This window comes from Colletotrichum phormii (assembly GCF_030913505.1).
Source record: "Colletotrichum phormii strain CBS 102054 chromosome Unknown BDP81scaffold_18, whole genome shotgun sequence".
NCBI classification, from domain to species: domain Eukaryota; kingdom Fungi; phylum Ascomycota; class Sordariomycetes; order Glomerellales; family Glomerellaceae; genus Colletotrichum; species Colletotrichum phormii.
The window spans coordinates 402962-421855 of NW_026851460.1; the positions used below are offsets into that span (position 1 = coordinate 402962).

At 50.9% G+C, this 18894-nt stretch overlaps 8 protein-coding genes across 8 annotated transcripts; 5 read left to right on the forward strand and 3 right to left on the reverse strand.

Moving 5' to 3' along the window:
- Positions 1-66: 66 nt before the first annotated feature.
- BDP81DRAFT_326805 (cytochrome b2) lies at positions 67-1851 on the reverse strand (the record flags this gene model as incomplete). The annotated part of the gene is made up of 5 exons (XM_060585088.1): positions 67-230; positions 298-506; positions 572-1032; positions 1094-1632; positions 1701-1851. 5 exons carry the CDS (start codon positions 1849-1851, stop codon positions 67-69), a joined length of 1524 nt encoding a protein of 507 aa, XP_060441926.1.
- A 744-nt stretch (positions 1852-2595) lies between these two features.
- On the forward strand, positions 2596-3582 carry BDP81DRAFT_463521 (dihydrodipicolinate synthase; the record flags this gene model as incomplete). The annotated part of the gene is made up of 1 exon (XM_060594036.1): positions 2596-3582. One exon carries the CDS (start codon positions 2596-2598, stop codon positions 3580-3582), a length of 987 nt encoding a protein of 328 aa, XP_060441927.1.
- A 321-nt stretch (positions 3583-3903) lies between these two features.
- BDP81DRAFT_463522 (BNR repeat-like domain-containing protein) lies at positions 3904-5558 on the reverse strand (the record flags this gene model as incomplete). Its single annotated transcript, XM_060594037.1, has 3 exons — positions 3904-4751; position 4921; positions 5331-5558. The coding sequence occupies 3 exons, from the start codon at positions 5556-5558 to the stop codon at positions 3904-3906; spliced, it is 1077 nt and encodes a 358-aa protein (XP_060441928.1).
- An 821-nt stretch (positions 5559-6379) lies between these two features.
- Positions 6380-8059, forward strand: BDP81DRAFT_326992 (general substrate transporter; the record flags this gene model as incomplete). The annotated part of the gene is made up of 6 exons (XM_060585109.1): positions 6380-6550; positions 6612-6831; positions 6900-7061; positions 7118-7219; positions 7285-7567; positions 7624-8059. 6 exons carry the CDS (start codon positions 6380-6382, stop codon positions 8057-8059), a joined length of 1374 nt encoding a protein of 457 aa, XP_060441929.1.
- A 1022-nt stretch (positions 8060-9081) lies between these two features.
- Positions 9082-10342, forward strand: BDP81DRAFT_463523 (fungal-specific transcription factor domain-containing protein; the record flags this gene model as incomplete). The annotated part of the gene is made up of 2 exons (XM_060594038.1): positions 9082-9151; positions 9240-10342. The coding sequence occupies 2 exons, from the start codon at positions 9082-9084 to the stop codon at positions 10340-10342; spliced, it is 1173 nt and encodes a 390-aa protein (XP_060441930.1).
- A 332-nt stretch (positions 10343-10674) lies between these two features.
- On the forward strand, positions 10675-12696 carry BDP81DRAFT_380377 (aminotransferase class-III). The gene is made up of 6 exons (XM_060586840.1): positions 10675-11213; positions 11285-11631; positions 11697-11784; positions 11855-12020; positions 12079-12277; positions 12346-12696. The coding sequence occupies exons 1-6, from the start codon at positions 10829-10831 to the stop codon at positions 12607-12609; spliced, it is 1449 nt and encodes a 482-aa protein (XP_060441931.1). The 5' UTR covers positions 10675-10828; the 3' UTR covers positions 12610-12696.
- Positions 12697-13002: 306 nt separating this feature from the next.
- Positions 13003-14083, forward strand: BDP81DRAFT_434680 (uncharacterized protein). Its single transcript, XM_060590981.1, has one exon. The coding sequence runs from the start codon at positions 13037-13039 to the stop codon at positions 13754-13756; it is 720 nt and encodes a 239-aa protein (XP_060441932.1). The 5' UTR covers positions 13003-13036; the 3' UTR covers positions 13757-14083.
- A 253-nt stretch (positions 14084-14336) lies between these two features.
- On the reverse strand, positions 14337-15513 carry BDP81DRAFT_463525 (pectate lyase 2; the record flags this gene model as incomplete). Its single annotated transcript, XM_060594039.1, has 4 exons — positions 14337-14499; positions 14570-15083; positions 15138-15307; positions 15365-15513. 4 exons carry the CDS (start codon positions 15511-15513, stop codon positions 14337-14339), a joined length of 996 nt encoding a protein of 331 aa, XP_060441933.1.
- Positions 15514-18894: the final 3381 nt, after the last annotated feature.

An 18894-nucleotide genomic window follows, 5' to 3' on the forward strand; every position in this document is an offset into this window, starting at 1 on the left:
GCCACCTTGGGTGTTATTATGCGACCGTAATCATGTGAGTCTGGCTTATTTACATCTTGATCTATGCTAGAGCTTTGATCGTGGCCTTCTCACGAGCCTCTTTTGCCGGGCTCGATCCTCAGAAACCACCAAATGGTCAATATCCAACGTGTTGACCATCGCGGGAGCAGCCTGACTTAGGCTAGTAATGCCACAGAGTCTCATCGAGGTCTCTAACTCGTCTTTCAGAACTATTGTGAGTTAAAGAGTCAGCTTCCACCCTCAAAATATGTCGTGTGAGAAGGGTCCGGAACTTACTCTGAGAAAGGTGCTCTACGCCATCCTTGCCATAAACGAGAGAGTACAAGAACGGTCTCCCAACACCCACAGCCTTTGCTCCAAGGGCGATTGCCTTGAGAATATCCGAGCCGCGCTCGAAACCGCCATCAATATAGACCTCGAGCTTCTCGAATATCTCGGGACATTGTTCTTGGAGTTCTAGCAGAACTAGGATTGAGGGTTGCGACCTTGTATCCAACTTTTGTCAGTTTTCTGGTTCATCACAGGCAAATTCTCAAGCTCCAAAACTTACCCATCCAGAGATCGACCACCGTGGTTGCTCAAGAAGACTGCTTCAACTCCGTACTCAACCGCTAATCTGACATCATCGGCAGTTTGGACACCCTTGAGCACGATGGGCACTCCGCTGGCTTCTCTGATCCAGGTTAGGTCCTCCCATGTAATCGACTTGTCGATATACTGCGCCATCAAGCGTCCCAGTCCACTGCCCTTCTTATCTTTGCTGCTTTCGGCGCCGCTGATGGCGGCTTGGATCGTGCCTGCCTGGGCTGCGCGCTCGTCTGCTTCCCTCTTGCCGGGCACAGGAGCATCGACAGTCACGAAAATTGCTTCGATGCCTATTGCGCGAGCTGATCGGAGGATCTCGATGGTCTTATGTCGTTCTGAGTTGATGTAGAGCTGGAAGAACAAGGGCTGTGTCGGTGGTGCGGCGGATACGATGGACTTTAGGGTGTACGATGCGTTGCTCGAAATCTGAAGGATCATTGTCAGCTCAAACGCTCCTCGACTGAGTTAAAACTAGTTTGAAACTCACACATTGAATTATTCCTTCACTTGCTGCGCCGCGACTGAGAGCCAACTCGCCATCTGGATGCACGAGCTTTGCCATAGCGGCAGGCGAAATGAAGAACGGAGCCGAGCTCTCGTACCCAAGAATATTCGTCTTCATATCAATGTGTGAAATATTTCTGAGAATCCTTGGCCGGATCATAATGCGTCTTGTAAGCTGCTTGTTGTTCCGGTGTGTTATCAGATCGGTGGCGGCAGAAGAGTAGAACACCCATGTCTTCGGCGTCAGTTCTTTCGAAGCTACAACCTCTAGATCTGGGGCGCCGATGATGGACTCTAGGGGTGGAATGGCGTCTTCTTCGGCGGACTTGGTTTCCGCAGTCTCGGCGGGTGCAGTTACTGCACCATTCCTACTTTCTGGCTGAGATGCAGCTGCAGGCACATCTGGAGTGGCATCTTTCAGTATGCCGATGAACTTCTCGTCTGGTAGCTCCTCGAGGATATCTGGTGCGTGGACTTCATCGAATATCTTTGTGACGTTTGAGCCGGCGCATTTGAGAAGGACTGACCATTGCTCGTTCGTCAGTTTCCCACATGCAGAGACCGAAGCTAGTAGGTTATGCCAGACTCACCTGAAGGACCTCCCGGATGCTCGTTGATAAAGTCCGTGATATCCCAGACTTTGGAGTGCACTGCTATCCAGCAATCCGATTTGGTGTTGTGCTTGCTGAGATCAGTCACACTTATCGTGGCTCTCTCGCTTTCCTCAATCTCTGTCGTCATTGTGGTTTGAATCTTGCTGGCGTTCGGACTCGCTCCTCGCCAGCTCACAAGCACATCCCAAGGTATCCAAGTGACCAGTCGCCAGACAATTCTCTTGCAAGACGGAGTTTTGTCAAGCACGTTAAAATGGTGTAGGTTAATGTTTAGATCCAATTGCCCATTCCCCGAAGTTGCCACAGCCACGGTCAAACCCTATTAACCCCTACACCGCGTTTGTCTGCGACCTGACGGCATCTCGGATCGCCTCACAGATCGCGACATCCCCGTCATTCCGGCCGGTGCTTTGCCACCCCTGTTAGCTCCGCACGCTCGTCCCCCACGTTTCGGTATTCTCGCCGATGTGGGCCGCGGGTAAGCAGCCATGGCCGGCAAGCTTTAATTCTCGCATCGTAAGCACATGACTTCTTCATTGCGAGTCTTCAAACATGGCTGATACTACTGGACGAAGCTACTACAGCAAGGAAAGGATGGGTTCGTTGCGTAATCGGAGCGGAAGCCGTGTGGGATGTGATTCTTCGCAATGTGCAGGCCGAGATGTCTCTCCGCAATTGTCTCCGCATATTGAGAATTGGAGTCGGATATTATGAGGGATTGACTTTCTCAACCAAAAGTGAAGTTGCCTGGCTATCATCCTAGTTCTCAGTACTCAAGTCCATCCTAAGATCACTGGCATCATCTTCGTACTAGGCCTGGCTACTGTTGCTTTTTTTTTCTTCTTCTCATACGCTCACCAGTACCTTCACAATGCCTTACAGCACCATCGCACCCAAGTCGAAGCCCCTCCCGCCGGGGGTCTACACCCCCATCGTCACAATCTACAAAGCAGGCGATCCTCTGCAACCCGTAGACCATGACGCGCTTTACAAGCAATGCCAGGCGTTAGTCCGCGCCGGGATGCACGGCCTAGTCTACCTGGGAACCAACGGCGAGCTCGTCCTTCTGACAGTCGATGAGCGCAAGGCCATTCTCGAAACAGCAGTACGCGCAATCAAAGACCTCGGGAAGCCTGACTACCCTATTGTAGCTGGCATATCCGCAGAGTCAACCCGTGAAGCCATTATCAACGAGAAAGATGCTGGCGCAGCGGGCGCAAGTTTCGGACTCTTGCTGCCGCCCAGCTACTGGGCCAAAGCCTTGTCCAACGACGCGATATTGGGGTACTACCGGGACGTCGCGGATAACTCACCCATCCCCATTGTCATTTACAATTTCCCTGGCGTCACGTCCGGCGTGGACCTTGATTCGGACCACATAACCGCTCTCGCGTCGCATCCCAACATTGTGGCTGTGAAGTTGACCTGCGGTAACGTCGGCAAGGTGACTCGTTTGACGAGCAAGTTCACGCATGAGCAATTTGGTGTTTTTGGTGGTAGCAGCGACTATCTTCTTCCTACACTACAGGCTGGAGGAAGTGGTTGCGTAACGGGCATGGGAAACATCTTTCCGGGTTCAACGTCAGCCGTGTATGATCTGTGGAAGGCCGGGAAGGCTGACGAAGCTCTCAAACTGCAGTATGATGTTGCGAATGCGGAGTGTGCTTGCAAGAAGGGTATTGCCTTGACAAAGTACGGTGCTTGGCACTTCTTTGGTCGCGATATCGGGCTTACTGACGAATCATCGTGGGAGATGAGGCGACCGTATCTACCACTCGGCGACGCCACTAAGAAATGGGCTCTAGAAACACTTGGGGTACTCGGAGATACAGAAAAGCGAAGGTCGTGGAGCAAATAGTCACTTTGCAAATCGGGCATGTATAAGTCGTTAGTTGACTTGCATTCATGTTATTACCTCAGTCAAGACCGTTCTGCATGCGGTCGCAACTGCAATGAGAACATATCAAATCCCTCATAAATTTCTGTTGAAAATGCAGAAGATGTTGCGCTGCAATGTGCTTACATTAAAGTAAGAATGGACGTAAGTTAGGGAAGTCGGAGAGGGGTGGTGCAAAATTTGGAATGTACCCATTGATCACTGAGTTAGTATTATCACCGATCGATCCTTGAAGTGAAATCTCAACGCGGGAGCGGACGCATCTTGATACCTGATATTAAACTAGGCCTGATCTAACCAATCCTCTATGTTGTCTATCCTAACGTACTTGATGTACTGGCGATGGAATGTGAAAGCAATATGCACGCTTTCCTTCTCAACAAAGATGCTAGGATAGCTCAGCTCCCGATTCGTCTTCTCAATTGAGTTGTTCGTCATGCAAAACCCATCACCTTCCGCAAGGACCTTTTTCTTCCATGTTAAGCCATCGTCGCTAGACACAGCAACCGTCAGTGTTTTCCGCGGGGTTCCCCAAATCGCGTTCTTCCCATTCACCGAAGCTTGATTCGGTCTCTTGTCGTCTTCTGGTGTGATATCATCATAGAGACCCTCTCGCTTGACCATGTCAGATTCGGCAGCGGAGCGATTGAATACAATGGCCAGGTTTCCTGACGGCAGCCTTGTGGCACAGATGCCACTGTTAGGGTTCGGAAGAGATGTCGCCTTGGGAGGTGCCCAGTTCAGACCATCTGGCGATGTTGAGCGGTAGACGTTGTCTGCCCATCGACTGCGGAAGAACGCAATGTATTTGGAACCTTGGCTCTTTGGCGCGATGATGTTCATGTGTACAGAGCCAATGCTGTCAGGCACAACATTCTCGGACCACGTTTGACCGCCGTCTTTGGAGTAGAACACTGCAGAGATGTCATTGTTGCCGATCCACCTTTGACCAGGTGTCGATCGGCAATGGAACACTGGAAGGACCCAAGTTCCGTCCTCGAGGATGACAAGAGGCTGGCGCACAAACGCCCCAGTGACACCTTTCAGAGGATAGCGGGGCGGTGACCAGGTCTTGCCACTGTCGCTTGAGGTGCGAGCCATGACGATGGCCCCATCTTGATTGCCAGCATCTTGAGAGGTAGTAGTAGTAGTAGTAGTAGTAGTGGTGTTTTACATCATCAGGGACAGGTGCCCAGCTATCTATGTAACTAAGCTCCGATCAACCAGAGCGCCCTTTGGGCATATGATGTGCCGTGCCGCCATTATAGCGTACGACAAGTCAGGCAGTCTATAATGTACACTTTTCTTCTCGTGCCTAGAGCAGTGGAGTTTAGTATCTAATCCCCAGGGTCCGTTCAGTTCCAAAAAGCACGCCAGCAGGGGGTCCCTGACTCGGCAGAAGCGAATGGGTCTCTAGCAGCCCTACGCCGTCCACAGACGGCGTTGCCGCAACAAGTAACCGGCCCTCGGAGGCATATTTGCCTACGCGAGCATTTTTCTGTTTTCTTATATTTTCTTATATAGAAGATAAAGGAGGAAGGAAGAGAGAGGGGTGTGGTAAGGCCGGGGCCTCAAGGCGTCGGTGGGTGTGTGAGAGAGTTGTGAGGCGCGGGATCTCGGGCTCGCTATCTTTGCAGAGAGTGAGCCTCATCATCTTGAGAGGTATGGAAGAGCCAGATGTCTCCCGTCTTGGGTGCCCGGAAGAGCACTGGGTTCTGGCAGCTTCGATTGGTGTCTGAAGAGATCTTTTCAGGCTTCGACCAGGAAGTTACGCCTGGCTCTTGACGAGATAGCCAGATGCTAATATCTGGAAGGCCTTCCTGGGACCCCCCGAACCACGCGCATAGGAGAGTCTTATCGGGGAGTTGGAGTAGGTTGGAGGCATGGGACTGAACTGTTGCCGCCGGGATGGCGGCAGTCTGCAGGTTTGGAGACATTGCAGGCCTAGTTGTGCGGGCGCTTTGGTATCAAACGAGATTGGGAACTTGAAGTATGTCTACTCTGGTAGGTTGTCTAGTATCGATCTAGCCAACAGTCTGGTATCACCACCATGCAGAGCCAGGTTGAGTCTATGTATTGAGTCGAACCACGTTTGCCAAGTACGACTCCGATACGCACTTTCCTCCCACGCTTCTCCGCACTCAACTGCCCTCGCCCGCCGGCGCGATTTCCGGCCCCGTAATTCATAACCTCCCGGAAAGCCCCCGTCCATGCTCCGTGTCACAGGCGTTTGGAGAGTTCTGGGCTAGGACAAGTCTCCGAATTTCGTATTCCGTCCAAGGCCAAAGAAACAACATTCACAGCCACCAGAAAAACAGCGTAGGTTATTTCCTGTCTTCCTGAATACGGGGCAAGTCAGAGATTGAGCAGGCGACGATCAATCACTGTCAAATAGCAATACGATGCAACCTGATGACACCTCATGAATGAGCTACGGCCTTCTCCCCGATAATTGTATTGGTTGATTTTCCATGGGCACCCCCATGCAGCCATGGCTCGAGAAATGCTGTGGATTACGCGGGGTAATTCGGCTCTTGGAAACTGCTCCCCATGGGGGAAGTTGAGTCTTGTGCTAGGGCCAGTTCGTGAAATGGGGGTCGAGTCAGTTTATCCGGGTATATAATACAGTTGGAACCTTCTATTGACTTGATCTAAAACCAAGAGAGTGCCAACATAGAGTTCCTGGTCCGACAAACTCAACCTTCTACAACACGCAACTTGTGGAGGCAATACTACTGTATTGGATCTGATGATGATCATGGGAAAAGCTGAGCGCTGGCTGGGCTGGATATCTGGGCAAGGTGTAGGTGGGGCAGCTCCGAGATGTGAAGGAGCTGCCTCACGTGACCCACCTGCACCTGCCACACAACTCCTATCAACTTTCGCCGGAAGACTCCTAGCTGGTGTGGCCATCGGAGCGACCTCCATGGTAAGAACTCGGTCACGGTGATATCGAGAACTCAGCCATGAGACTAATGCAAAACTTGCAGTTGGCTCCCCAGTACCTGGCAGAAAACTCCCCAAAGTCTATCAGAGGCTCTCTTACCACATCCTACCACCTGATGATCATCTTGGCGCTTGCCATTGCCTTTTGGGTGAACTATGCAGTCAGCCTTTGGCCGAATCAGGATCCAGATAACAACAAGGCTTTGCAGTTGGCTCTTGGCATCCAGTTGATTCCCGGGTTCTTTCTCTTCGCTCTTATTTGGTGTAAGTCCATGATGCTCCCCCCAACGCCTGACAAGCAACATCAATACTAACAATGATCATCTGGGTAGTCGTCGTTGAAACCTCCCGAGCCCTCATTTCGAAAGGCAAACAAGAACGTGGCCTCAATAATTTGTGCAAGCTGAGAGGCCTGCCCGCCAAACACCCATACGTACACCAAGAGTATCTGGAGATTCTGGCCCAGTCGGAAGCCGAGCAAAGCCAAGCAAAGGGTACGTCAAGTGATAGAACATGCAAACACAAGAACAAAGTTGACCAATACTGCTAGGCCATGGCTACATTGTGGTTGTCAAAGACATCGTCACCAACGCCAGCAACAGACGGAGACTGTTCCTCGCTGTCATGCTCTTCCTTTTCCACAAGCTTACAGGTACAATTGCCCAAACTGCCCTCTAAATAATTCTGTATACGCAGGCTGACAGGAAGCGCCTTTAGGTACTGACTCTCTGAACTACTTTGCGCCACAAATCTTCGCCATGATTGGAGTCCCCAAAGGGTCAAGTTCTCTCTTGACAACTGGGATCTATGGAGTTGTGAAGCTGGTGACGACAATTATCTACGTCACTGTCATTGTCGACCGAGTCGGACGTTGTCTTCCTCTCATGATTGGAGCTACTATTCAAGCTACTGCGATGCTCTACATCGGACTCTTCCTTCGCTTCTCCGACGTTCAACCTGGGAGTGGAACAACTCCTGGTGGCATCGTAGGCATCATCATGTGAGTCGAAATGTCCTATATATGTTAAGGAATTCCCATCTCTAACGTGATATTAGGATTTACCTTTACGCCTTTGGCTGGTCTTTCGGCCACTCTGTCGCACCATATGTGGTGGCCGCTGAAATCTTTCCCTCGCGAGTTCGATCGGTTTGCATGTCCTGCTGCCTCTTCACAAACTGGATCGTGAACTACGGTATTACCTCCGCCACACCGCACATGCTGAGCACCATGAAGTATGGCACGTTCTTGTTCTTCTCCATCATGACGTACATTGGTGTTATCTTCGTCTTCTTCTGTCCCCCCGAGCTCAAGGGCCGAAGCATCGAATCCATGGACGATCTCTTTGCGAACTCACTTTGGACCATGTTCAAGCGTGCCTACCCCACCGAGGATGAGAAAGTTAGGCATGATGTTCAGGAGCAACTGCAGCATGAGGAAGATAAAGGTGTGTCGCATGTAACAATGGTTGAGGACAGTGGCAGGCGTGCTTAAGCGATTAGCAACTACTTCATGATTTTGGAATTCGGGCCACAAATACGGCCTGGAAAAGGAAGATCATTTTTCTCAAGCATGAAAGGAAACATTGATTACGCAGCGAATGCAAAGTCAATGCTCTCCACAATACCTTCTGTGCCACGGGAAGCCTTCCGCAATTCTGTTCGGTGACTTAGTCTGGGCTCCAAACTCGAGTCATGCGCCCCAACAATTGGCTGATAACGAAAGATAGTGACCAAGAAAGAACCCTGGCGTTCTGATAAGACAAAGTGAGGAAAGAGATAAGTCTGTCAAGTTGAACCAGCGAACAGGCATTGCTGCAAAGACTCAAAAAGAAGTGAGGGTCCGATGACGCTCCACGGCGGGGAAAAGACATTCGTCCCGACACAGCGGTGCTAAGACAGAACAGGCAAGTGTCCCAGTAATAGGTGCATGGAAACTTCCGTTATTTCTCCCTGTAATCCACTCACCATGCTTGGGCCGCTGGAAGGGTCCCTCTTTTTCCTTCTTGGCATCAGGATCCCCCCACGTGTTTGTTGTTCGTTACGCCTAACACGCCGGACTTGAGCCACAGCAACGTCGCTTGCCTGTTATAATGGAAGGTCAAACCGAGGTCGTTATATCTTCACCTTTTCAATTAGAAACGCGGCGTCGAAAGGGCTCCAAACACGACAAAACGGGATGTCTGACCTGCCGATATCGGTAAGCCCGCCTCACCGATAACCCTGTCTCACTCACCGGACCTCTCATTCTGATAAGTATCTCTGAACATCAGGAGAAAGAAATGCGTCGAAAACACGTTTCCCGTCTGCGGAACATGTTCTAGATTGAATCTGAAATGTATTCGATCGACGGCTCGTGATGTGGTTCCGACGACCTGGGCGGAGCAGAAAAAGAGCTCGACACAGGCGATGCGGCCATCGACGAGAGATGACTCGATTCAACCACCGTTATGTTTTCCACTGGTTGCTTCACCGCCAGGCATTGATCAGGCCGAACCACCCCAGAAGCGACAAGTGATGCGATACTATATCACAGTGTTGAGTCATTATTTGACTGCAAGCGAGCAGGTCAACTCTTTTCTATCAGGTGCGTTAAATTTCTCACGCCATGAATGAACCAGACGTAGCCTCACGTATATTTTGGCGGACCATAGTTGACAATCAGTTGATCCCAGAGTTTCTACCTATGGCTATGGAGTCGAGCGTGCTTTACGATGCGCTGGTAGCCTTTGCTTCTGGTCACTTATCGCTCTCGAATGAGTCATATCGAGTCTCTGCCTTGGAGGCACACTCGACAGCAATTACCAATCTGGCCACAGCCCTCAGTCAACCGCAGCATGAAACTACATGGTACGAGACCAAAGCGGCAACATGCTTAGCCTTTGTCATTGGTGAGGTATGCGTGGGAGACAATGATGGGTGGAGTGCCCACCTGAACGGCGCCAAGCTCATCATTGAGTCAGCCGTGGCCAACTCCAGCTCAGGCACGACCTTGCGAGGTCCGGAAGTCTTCAAACGGAGCTCCGAAGGCCAGTGGATTCTTCGAAACTTTGCATATCACGACATGATTGGCAGCGTGACAATGCGGAGGAGGCCGCTGCTGGACTGCAGCTATCTGGATGGTATTACGGATGTTGTGGACACCTACCTAGGCGTGGCCACGGACCTTTTGCGCCATGTTGCTACTTTGAGTAGCATCGACGAAGAGACCAGGCTGGATGTTGATATGGGAACGGAGGAAAAAACCAGAAGAAGGGAGGTGTTTCAAGCCACCTGTGAAGAAGTCGAGCAAGAGCTGCAAGATTGGCGGTGCAGACCAGACGCCGCTCCAGAACTTGCTGCTCTGGCACATGCATTCAGAAGCGCCGTCTTGATTGTTCTATTTCGACTGATTCGAAGTCGACTGAGTTCGGAGGAAGGGTCTACTCGAGACGAAAGCTCCGAAGCAACGACATGGGGCGTACTACCCACAAAGTTGCGGACCCAGGTGTCCAATACCCTGAGGCACGTATCTGATATTCCGGTTGGGTCACACACAGAGTCGGCAATACTCTTTCCGCTCTTCCTTGCCGGCGGCGAGGCGACTGAAGAAGAACACATGGATGCTGTCCGTGTTCGGTTGCAGATGACGTTGCAGAAACGACGATTCCAGAACATTTCTCGCTCTTTGATAATACTAGAAGAACTATGGCAAAGGCGGCAGAGCTCTGCTTTGACGGAGAAGGTAGATTGGACCGACATCTTGGATGAAACTGGGGAACATCTACTCTTGACCTAGAGCCGGGTCTCGGTGTTAATGCACTTGTGTCTACTACTTATGATAGAACTGCGCATACAAACACTGGATGTATAGAGCGTGAGGTCGGCGACCATGTATGAACCATGCTCATCGAGCGATGCTGAACCAATAGTCTTTAAGCTCACAACTAGATCTAGGATGGTCAGGATGATCGGCACCTTTCCTTACCCCGCCTTGGGCCGACGCAAAGCCTCCACACACGCCAGATACGCCATGCAGATACGCCTTGAACCCACATGATACCGTATCAGATAGTTAACCTCCAATCTCGGCCGGCGTTCAGATGAAGGGCACGATAACGATAGAAAGTGGTACACTTACGACTATATCTCTAACCCACATCCCGCTGATGGTCACTTAGCTTGCCAGCTCGCACGCATCTGCTTACAACGTCTCATACCCTCAAATACCACATCTATCTCATGTCCACCTGATTTTCTCCCACAACTACCTGATACTCTAGAGATGGCCACTGCCTCACAAAAGGTTGTCAGGACAGTAACAAAGGTTGGCCCAGAGTTGGTCTCAACACTCGCCGTGAAAGGGGTCCCAGCTTCCAGCGCAGTCCTTCATCGCTCACTTAAAAGCGCTCCACCTCACGTGGTATCGGCGAAGGGCAAACATCTGACATTTTCCGATGGCCGAACCATCCTGGACTCAACATGCGGCGCAGCAGTGGCGTGCATAGGATCGAACAATGAACGGGTCAAAAAGGCTATGGTTGAGCAAATCGACAAGTTTGCCTATTGCAACTCTATGTTCTTTGGTCACGAGATTGGCGAGAAGCTGGCTGATGAACTCATTGACGGCACGGGCGGTGCCATGTCGAAGGCGTACATTATGTGCTCTGGTGCGCTTCTCGAACCCAGCTGAGTAAAAAGAATCCAAGTAGCGGACGCTAACTTTATTATGTGAATGTAGGCTCCGAGGCAATGGAATCTTCGATGAAGATGGCACGACAGTATTTCATGGAGCTGTCTCCACAACAGCCAAAGCGGATCAACTTCATTGCGAGAGAAGGATCTTACCATGGCACTACTCTTGGCTCTCTATCAATGAGTGGTCATGTCGCGCGACGGAGTCTGTTCCTCGATATGTTACTTCCGAACATTTACAGAGTGTCTGCCTGCAACCCATATCGCGGCATGAGCGAGGGCCAGACCATCGAGGAGTATATTGCTCAGTTGGCCGATGAGTTGGATCAAAAGTTCCAAGAGCTTGGCCCTGGTACTGTGTGTGCGTTTGTAGCAGAGCCTATCGTTGGTGCAGTAAGTTATCAATCCGTCTCCCACATGTATCAAACTCTTGCTCGTTCTAAGAGCCCTTGGTGCAGACTCTAGGTTGTGTTCCGGCCCCGCCTGGATACTTCACAGCCATGAGAAAGGTTTGCGACAGGTATGGCGCCCTTCTCATCTTAGATGGTAAGAATAATAATCCATGGCGTACTCCTGGATACATGTATATTTGCGCTGGATGCTGACATGCGCAAAGAGGTCATGTCTGGCATGGGCCGCTGCGGCTCCTTGCATGCTTGGCAACAGGAAGGGGTTGTCCCTGATATTCAGACACTTGCTAAAGGTCTCGGTGGCGGCTACGCGCCCATGGCGGGCATGCTTATCAACCACCGCTTAGCTGACGCCCTCAAGAATGGTAGCGGGTGAGAGCTCCTAAACTTACTCCACGTGTAACTCAAGGGTCGACTAACCACCATCCAGCTCATTCTCACACGGACACACGTATCAAGGCCATCCAGTTGGATGTGCCGCCGCACTAGAAGTCCAGCGGATCATTCGCGAAGAAAATCTCATTGAAAACGTTCGAAATCAGGGCGCTCTGCTTGAGGCGCGCCTAAGGTACTACCTGGATGACCATCCTCATGTTGGCAATATCCGAGGTAAAGGCCTCTTTTGGGGGGTAAGTCCATCAGAGCTGGCATAGTCCCAATTGCTTTTTCGAGTAAACTCACAGTCTCCTCTTTTTAGATCGAGTTCGTCGTGGACAAACAAACCAAGGAACCTTTACCAAGATCTGAGGATATTGCCAACAAAACCCACCTCGTGGGGTTCAACGATTTCGGTATTAGCTTGTATCCTGGAATGGGAACGAAAGATGGTATTTTGGGCGACCACGTCCTCCTTGCGCCGGCATACACCAGCACTAGCGAAGAGATTGAGGAAATCGCATCCAGGACTCGAGATACTATCTTCCAGGTATTCAAGAGCGTTGGAACTGCAACCGGTATTTGACCATTTTGCAGCCCAGATTACATGTATGTACCCTTTAGCAATAGTAATGATCAGCCGAAGTCGCCCCTAAGCCTTCAAAGATCCGACCTTATTCTAAGTCAGCCAGACGAGAATAGCAGAAAGCCGTTGTGAAGTACGTTTCCAGCAAAGTTCTATTAGCTATAGAGTCTTCTGCAAGTTTTGCCCAATGGCATTTCGTTGCTTCAATTCTTATGATGATAGGACAGGACGATCGCCACCCCAGGTGCCCAGTCACCACACCAAATGCAAGCTAGCGGCGGCCTAGCCATCACACCCTGATGTGTCAGCAGGCTTCTGCATCAGCATTTCGCGCCTTTCTGAATCCTCCGAGTCTTCACTTCTATGCCCCTATTCTTGAGGTGAACATAAACAACGGGACTTTGCTCGAAGAGCACGACTAGCCACCATGAGCCTCGACCCAAGGTGTGTGGGCGACGTGACCTTCAACACCCTCTCTTCGAATGCATTCTCCGAATGGCCGGAGTCCATCGCCGGCATAATATGCAAGACTCCACCCGTCGGCCGCAACAGCGCCCCGCGCTTCGCCGAGTGCTGCTCCGGCACGGTCTACAACATCACAAGCCCAACCTCGCCCAGCGACATGGCGTACCCAGTCTCGTGCGCTACCTTTTGCCAAATCAGTCCGCAAATGAACGTCGACAACCCGCAAAACCCATATGGGTTCAGCGACCACTTCATGTGTCTCACCGACGGCACCAGGGAGCCCTCGTCTGGGGAGGTCGTCTGCGCCACGGTGACTTTGCCGGGTGTGGCGTGGCCTACGGTGTTTCCAAATACGCCTGTTCTCTCGTCGAAGACCAGATCTTGGACGACGGATATTTACTCACGGATCAGCGAGGTTACGTCTCTTGGTGACAGCCAGACTGCATCGCCCACTGCGACGGTGTCGACGGATGTAGCGACAACTTCGTCGTCTCAGAAACTTTCCATCTCGACGTCAGAATCAAGCGCCGAATCCACCTCGCTTACCACAGCGTCGGCAACAGCGACAAGCGCGGCTGCGGCGACACCGACGGGCAACAGTGCCGCCACAGGTGCAAAAGTGCATGCGAAACACCTCATGCTGAACGTACTGCTTCTTGTAGGCGCTTTCTGTCGCGCTTAGAACAGTTTTCACAATCGATGAAGTCGAGAGAGTTAACATACGGACTTGTGCTGTCAAAGGTCCCGAGCATGCAGCCGTCAGTCGTATCGGGCTTTTCATCGCTTATGTCGGAACGTCCCCATGGATTTGACTCGTTTTTCAAGCTTAAAACCATGGACTAAGATTGGAATTGCTGGTCACGGAATGCTGAACAGTATGTAGTGTTCCGTGGTCAATATCGGCGACTTTGCTTCGATAACCTTGTTGAGATCTTTAGCTGAAACCCGATGACACTCGGGATACATTCAATGTTAAGTTGCCAAGCTTTAAGACAAGCATCCTTCTCAGTGCTGGGCCCACCTATCCAATGTTGATGCTCAAGTGATCCACTCATCGTCTCACCGCTAGTTGACTCCAATTTGTTGTCACTCACATAATCATGAAAGGAACATGGAGAGAGTTGAGCACATTTCACGTACGACGCCCCAGAGACTTATCAAATGAGTAGTGAATTATCTCATTCAGTCTCGAGACTTCTCGAATGCACGCTTGGCGAAATACTAGTTCTACCTCAAAGCATTAAATACTTCACGTGAGCTACTCAGAATCCAAGAGTCTGTCCCGCCTCCTTGGTTACAGCAGCTTTCACATTGGCAGAACCAAGCAGGGAGTAGGAGTAAGGGGGGCTGTTAGCATTTAGCGTGCCAACTGATGCAGTGTTCTGGCTTTCACCGCCAAGTACAACATCAATGGCGACAACATATCTGTGGAGCGAACTTGTTAGGCCTGAACTTTACCAGCTTAAGGTCAGTCAAAGTGGTTGAAGAGACTTACCCGATTTCCTTGCTGGACTCGCTAAAGATGGCTTTCTTTCCAACATTCTCAAAGACTGAGCTCTGGATGAGAGCTTGTGCGCCCATGCGGGTGTTAAGACCAGTGTCCATGGTGTTGTAGAATTGGTTGTAGACGTGGACAGTGCCAAATCGCAACAGAGGACCGCGGCTGCGGACGTTGTAGAAGTGGTTGTTGGCATAGGTGACATGGAGAGTTCCCGTATCCTCAGCGGCATTGCTATCAGAGTGACCAACGAGAGAACCCTTGGAGTGATCATGGAAATACGTGTGGGAGATTGTGACCCAGTCGGCGGCGTGGGAAAGATCAGTCAACCCATCGTAAAAGTCCTTATCGCCATCGCGGGTAGCAGACAGATCGCAATGGTCGACCCACACGTTCTTTGACAGCTGGATGGTGATGGCATCGCCGTAGTCTGCTTCGACCTTACTGATTTTCATGTTGCGGACGATGACATTCTTTTGGCCAAGGATGGTGAGGCCGATGCCCTCTAGGGCTGTGAACGGAAATCATGAGCGTTGAGGAAGTCAAACTGAGTGGCGTCACTTACAGCTGCCCGTCTTGCCAACGATTGTCTTGTCAGAGCCCACTTGGACTTTCGCCGCGCCAACAATGTTTCCTGACACAATCACAATTCCTGGGCCGGATGCAATTGCCGCAGCGGAGAGTTGAGCAAGGTTCGTCACTGTGGTAGTAGTTCCTCCGGCACCACCCTTTGTTCTAAGTGTCACAGATCAGTATAAGTCATCAAGAATTACAGGCGTTATGTTTCCCCACCCGCCATTCTGAGTGGCATAACCAATGTTTGCCGCATCCGTGATGGCGGCCCTCTTGTTCAAGAGATGGACTTCAGGGCTCGTCGGGGTGGGTGAAGCCGATGCGGCGACAGCCAGCAAGGCCCAGGATGCGAAACCGGACAACTTCATAGCGAAGAATACGAAGAGAGACAAAGTATATACAAGAGAGACAAGTTTCAAGAACCTGGTGGAGCGCTGGGGATTAAGCTTATACTATTTGGCAAACATGCGGACGACGATCGCTTATATGCCGATGGCTTAAAGTCCCAGCAGCATCATGACATGAGTTCTTTACTCCACATCTCATCCTGATTCTCCTCAACTCTTTAATTGATATGAAGCCAAGACACACACCAGAGGAGAATATCATAGCCGACACATCGTTTACTTGGCATTGTGGCATTGTGGTATTGTCTTCCTCCATTGCTAACCATCCCAAGCCTCTGAAGATGCCCTCTTAGGTGGAATGGCCGGGGTATTTCAATTCCCCCGAATGAGACGACATCTTCTCAACCATGCTTCACAAGACTCGACCATGGTCGCTCGCTTGAAACGGAAACTTACCAAAATCGTAACGGACGCAACGTGAGGTCTTTCTCCATTGGACCAGCAATCTATCCGGTTCTCTTGTCGACGGCGCTGTCCATCCCCATTCACACATTAAAAGGGGCATTCTGCGGAGAAAATTGTTGTTGGAGGAAAATTGCCGGGGTTAATCGCCCGCTCGCCCCACGACGAATGGCGGAATAAGGCGTGGGGGTCCGGCGAAAACGTGATCAACTTCGGGTGCTGCACTCCACCGTCTCCACTTTGCCCCGGACTGATCGGGACCGGCACGGCAACCGCATCGGTGGATCATAATAGCGCACATCTAGCGTCCGGATCATCGTTCTTAGTTCTCGGATTAAGACGATCAACATCTCTAGCGCCGACTATCTACCGAAAAAACAGACGAATGAATTGGGTAAGCACGTCGGCGACTGACAGATAGTTGAGCTCTGAGCTCTTCCTGCGATTCAGTGACGGGTGAGACGTCCGACAATACTCCAACTCAGGAGCCATTAGCTTACATGATGGGCTTATTTCGAACATCTACAGGCCCTCAACTTTCATTCCGGGCGAGGACACGGCCGAGCCTCACAGTGGTGGGCGTCTCGTACGAGAGGGGGGCTGTACGGGAATGGGAGAGAAGAGACTCACGGCCGAATCTTGATTTTTGGAGACTTTTTCTGCGTCGTATGTGGCTGCATGGACAAGGCAGAAATCCAAAAAGCCAAAATAGTTCGTCTTGCATTCCAATAACCATGGGCTTTGCATGTTTCCCATGTGAAATCCCGCCCTGGTGTCGCTACACTTGACCACGGGCGGGAATGGGTTGTTCCGAGCGTCTATTCACGATGTGTTTGGCCCCAATTACACAGGTGGAAATAGGATCTGTTTTGAGCTCAGTTAGACCATAAGGAAACATTGGTCACAAATAGTTGTGAGGGCTGCGACCCCTATCTTAATGCTTGATTAAAATGAACCGATTGGCTACTGAGAACTCACAGCGTAGGGCTGGAACAAAATGCCAACATCTTATCAGGAAAGGAAAAGAAAACGAGCATTCAGCGGCATCAGGGCGGCACGATCCGGGTTGGTCTGGACTGGACTGCTTGAGCATGCCGCGTACGTTCAGGTTTCACGGCATCCCTCAACGCTTTTCTTTTTCGTTAGAGGCTGGTGCGGATGGACCTCCCTGACTCTATTTTAGATTTCATCTCAAATCATCAGCTTGCTCGAAATATGTCGCAAAAACGACGCCGTTAATTACGGGCAGCAATTAACGCCATATATACCCTACGACAAAATACACCTGCGACGTCGGGTGGATTTGCTCCCCAAGGAAGCATTTGGTATTTCGTAGGAACCAACATACTTTCCCAGTCAAATTATAACGGTCCCTGGAGATTCCAAAGGCTCTTCAAGTCGAGTGTCACAGGTCTTCTTGATGGTTCCATTCCAGCTTGCTTCTGGGTTACCCTACTGTATTTCCCTAACCCCAACATCATCCGTTTCGCCAGATCTCTCTTGGAACCTGCACTGGCTGGAAGGTGAACAACCAATGGAAGAGCTGACGTTGTCACAGCGCCCCTGAGCCGATTTCACTGAGTTCGAACGGAATTAACCACCTTCTTTGTCTTAGCCCCTCGCCGGACTTTTCCCGAAATAACTATTCGATTTATTGCTATGCCAGCTCGAGCTACCGATGCAGGTACAAATGTTCGATGGCCAAAATTCAGAGAAGTATGTGGCCCATAAATTCGTTCTAGAAATTTTGTAAACGTGCCGTATCTCAACCGGCGGTCTGGACCAGCCGTTGGGTTTTCAGTGTTCTTGCATATTTAGAGCCTTCGAGCTGGGTTTAGGATTCCAGGCAATCACAAGCCTAAGTATGTGGCACTTGATGTGTGAGGCTGATACTCAGGGGTACCAGGCCTTGACCAAAAAGTTGAGCCAGGGTATGCCGACTTCTCCGAAGACTTGCCTTTTCGAACCCGCCCTCTCCAACCTCATCCTTTCACCTAACTTGGGCGGCTGTTACGGCTTCTTGCGCATTGAAAAAGGGTATCCTAGCAATCTCGATCGAGATTCCGTAGATCATCACCCACTTTAGGGGAATTTCTCACAGAACTCCAACTGGGTCGTTTCAATTCGGAAGGCTGTTAGCACTTTGTCCAACCTCACTTTTGAGTAACCAGCCACACAACATTGACTCGACAGCAAGCCACTGGATCGCGGTGCCAACTCATTGTGACCAGTAATTGCCAAGAGGGGGGAACTTTTACCACCTGTTTGACACAACTCTCCTGCCACCATCGTGTCCGCCTCGTCGCAGATGGGGCAGAGTGTCGTGGCATCGGTGGAGGTTCTGCAGTCATCTGCAAAGACCTGACATGTTCAAGTCATGAGGCTAATTTTCTTGCAGAAGAAGTAACTCTAGTGAAGGGATTCCCACACCTCGTACAGAAGGCCAACACCGCCGAAACCCGGTCCAAGACTCTTCACCCACTTGGACTCATTGCGATGAGAGTCGGAAGAGATTTTTGTCTGCCACACTGTGTCACGGAAAGACTGGAGAAAGGGGGCTGGCGCCCGCCATAATCATGGCATTGGCACGTTCAACCTCCCATAGAACACTTTCATTATGGCCTTCAGCCTACCTATCGTCGCTGCTCTTGGACAGATGACAGCCTGGGGTTAAAGGAGGATGGAGGGGGCGCACAGATGAGAGGGAAGGGAGCACGGGAGTGGTCGTAAAGCCATCGGATGTCCGACGTGGAACCGCGTAATACTCTACGTACTCGAACTCACAACTTGCGCAGCCGGCAAGGCAAGTTTTCGGGTTGAGAGCTCCCACATGGAGGAAGACCGCATAGAACAAGGGTGTCCGAGCTTCCCTCGGTTGCGGTGAGCGAGCTCAACACTGGGAATGCTAGACGACGGTTGCAGAATATTGATGGAGTTCCC

Bases quoted from the DNA above. Each gene is read 5' to 3' on its own strand.
- BDP81DRAFT_380377 (XM_060586840.1), top strand. From the start codon at position 10,829: ATGGCCACTGCCTCACAAAAGGTTGTCAGGACAGTAACAAAGGTTGGC. The intron at 11,785-11,854 runs GTAAGAATAATA...ACATGCGCAAAG, and splicing joins CGCCCTTCTCATCTTAGATG to AGGTCATGTCTGGCATGGGC. The intron at 12,278-12,345 runs GTAAGTCCATCA...TCCTCTTTTTAG, and splicing joins GTAAAGGCCTCTTTTGGGGG to ATCGAGTTCGTCGTGGACAA.
- BDP81DRAFT_434680 (XM_060590981.1), top strand. From the start codon at position 13,037: ATGAGCCTCGACCCAAGGTGTGTGGGCGACGTGACCTTCAACACCCTC.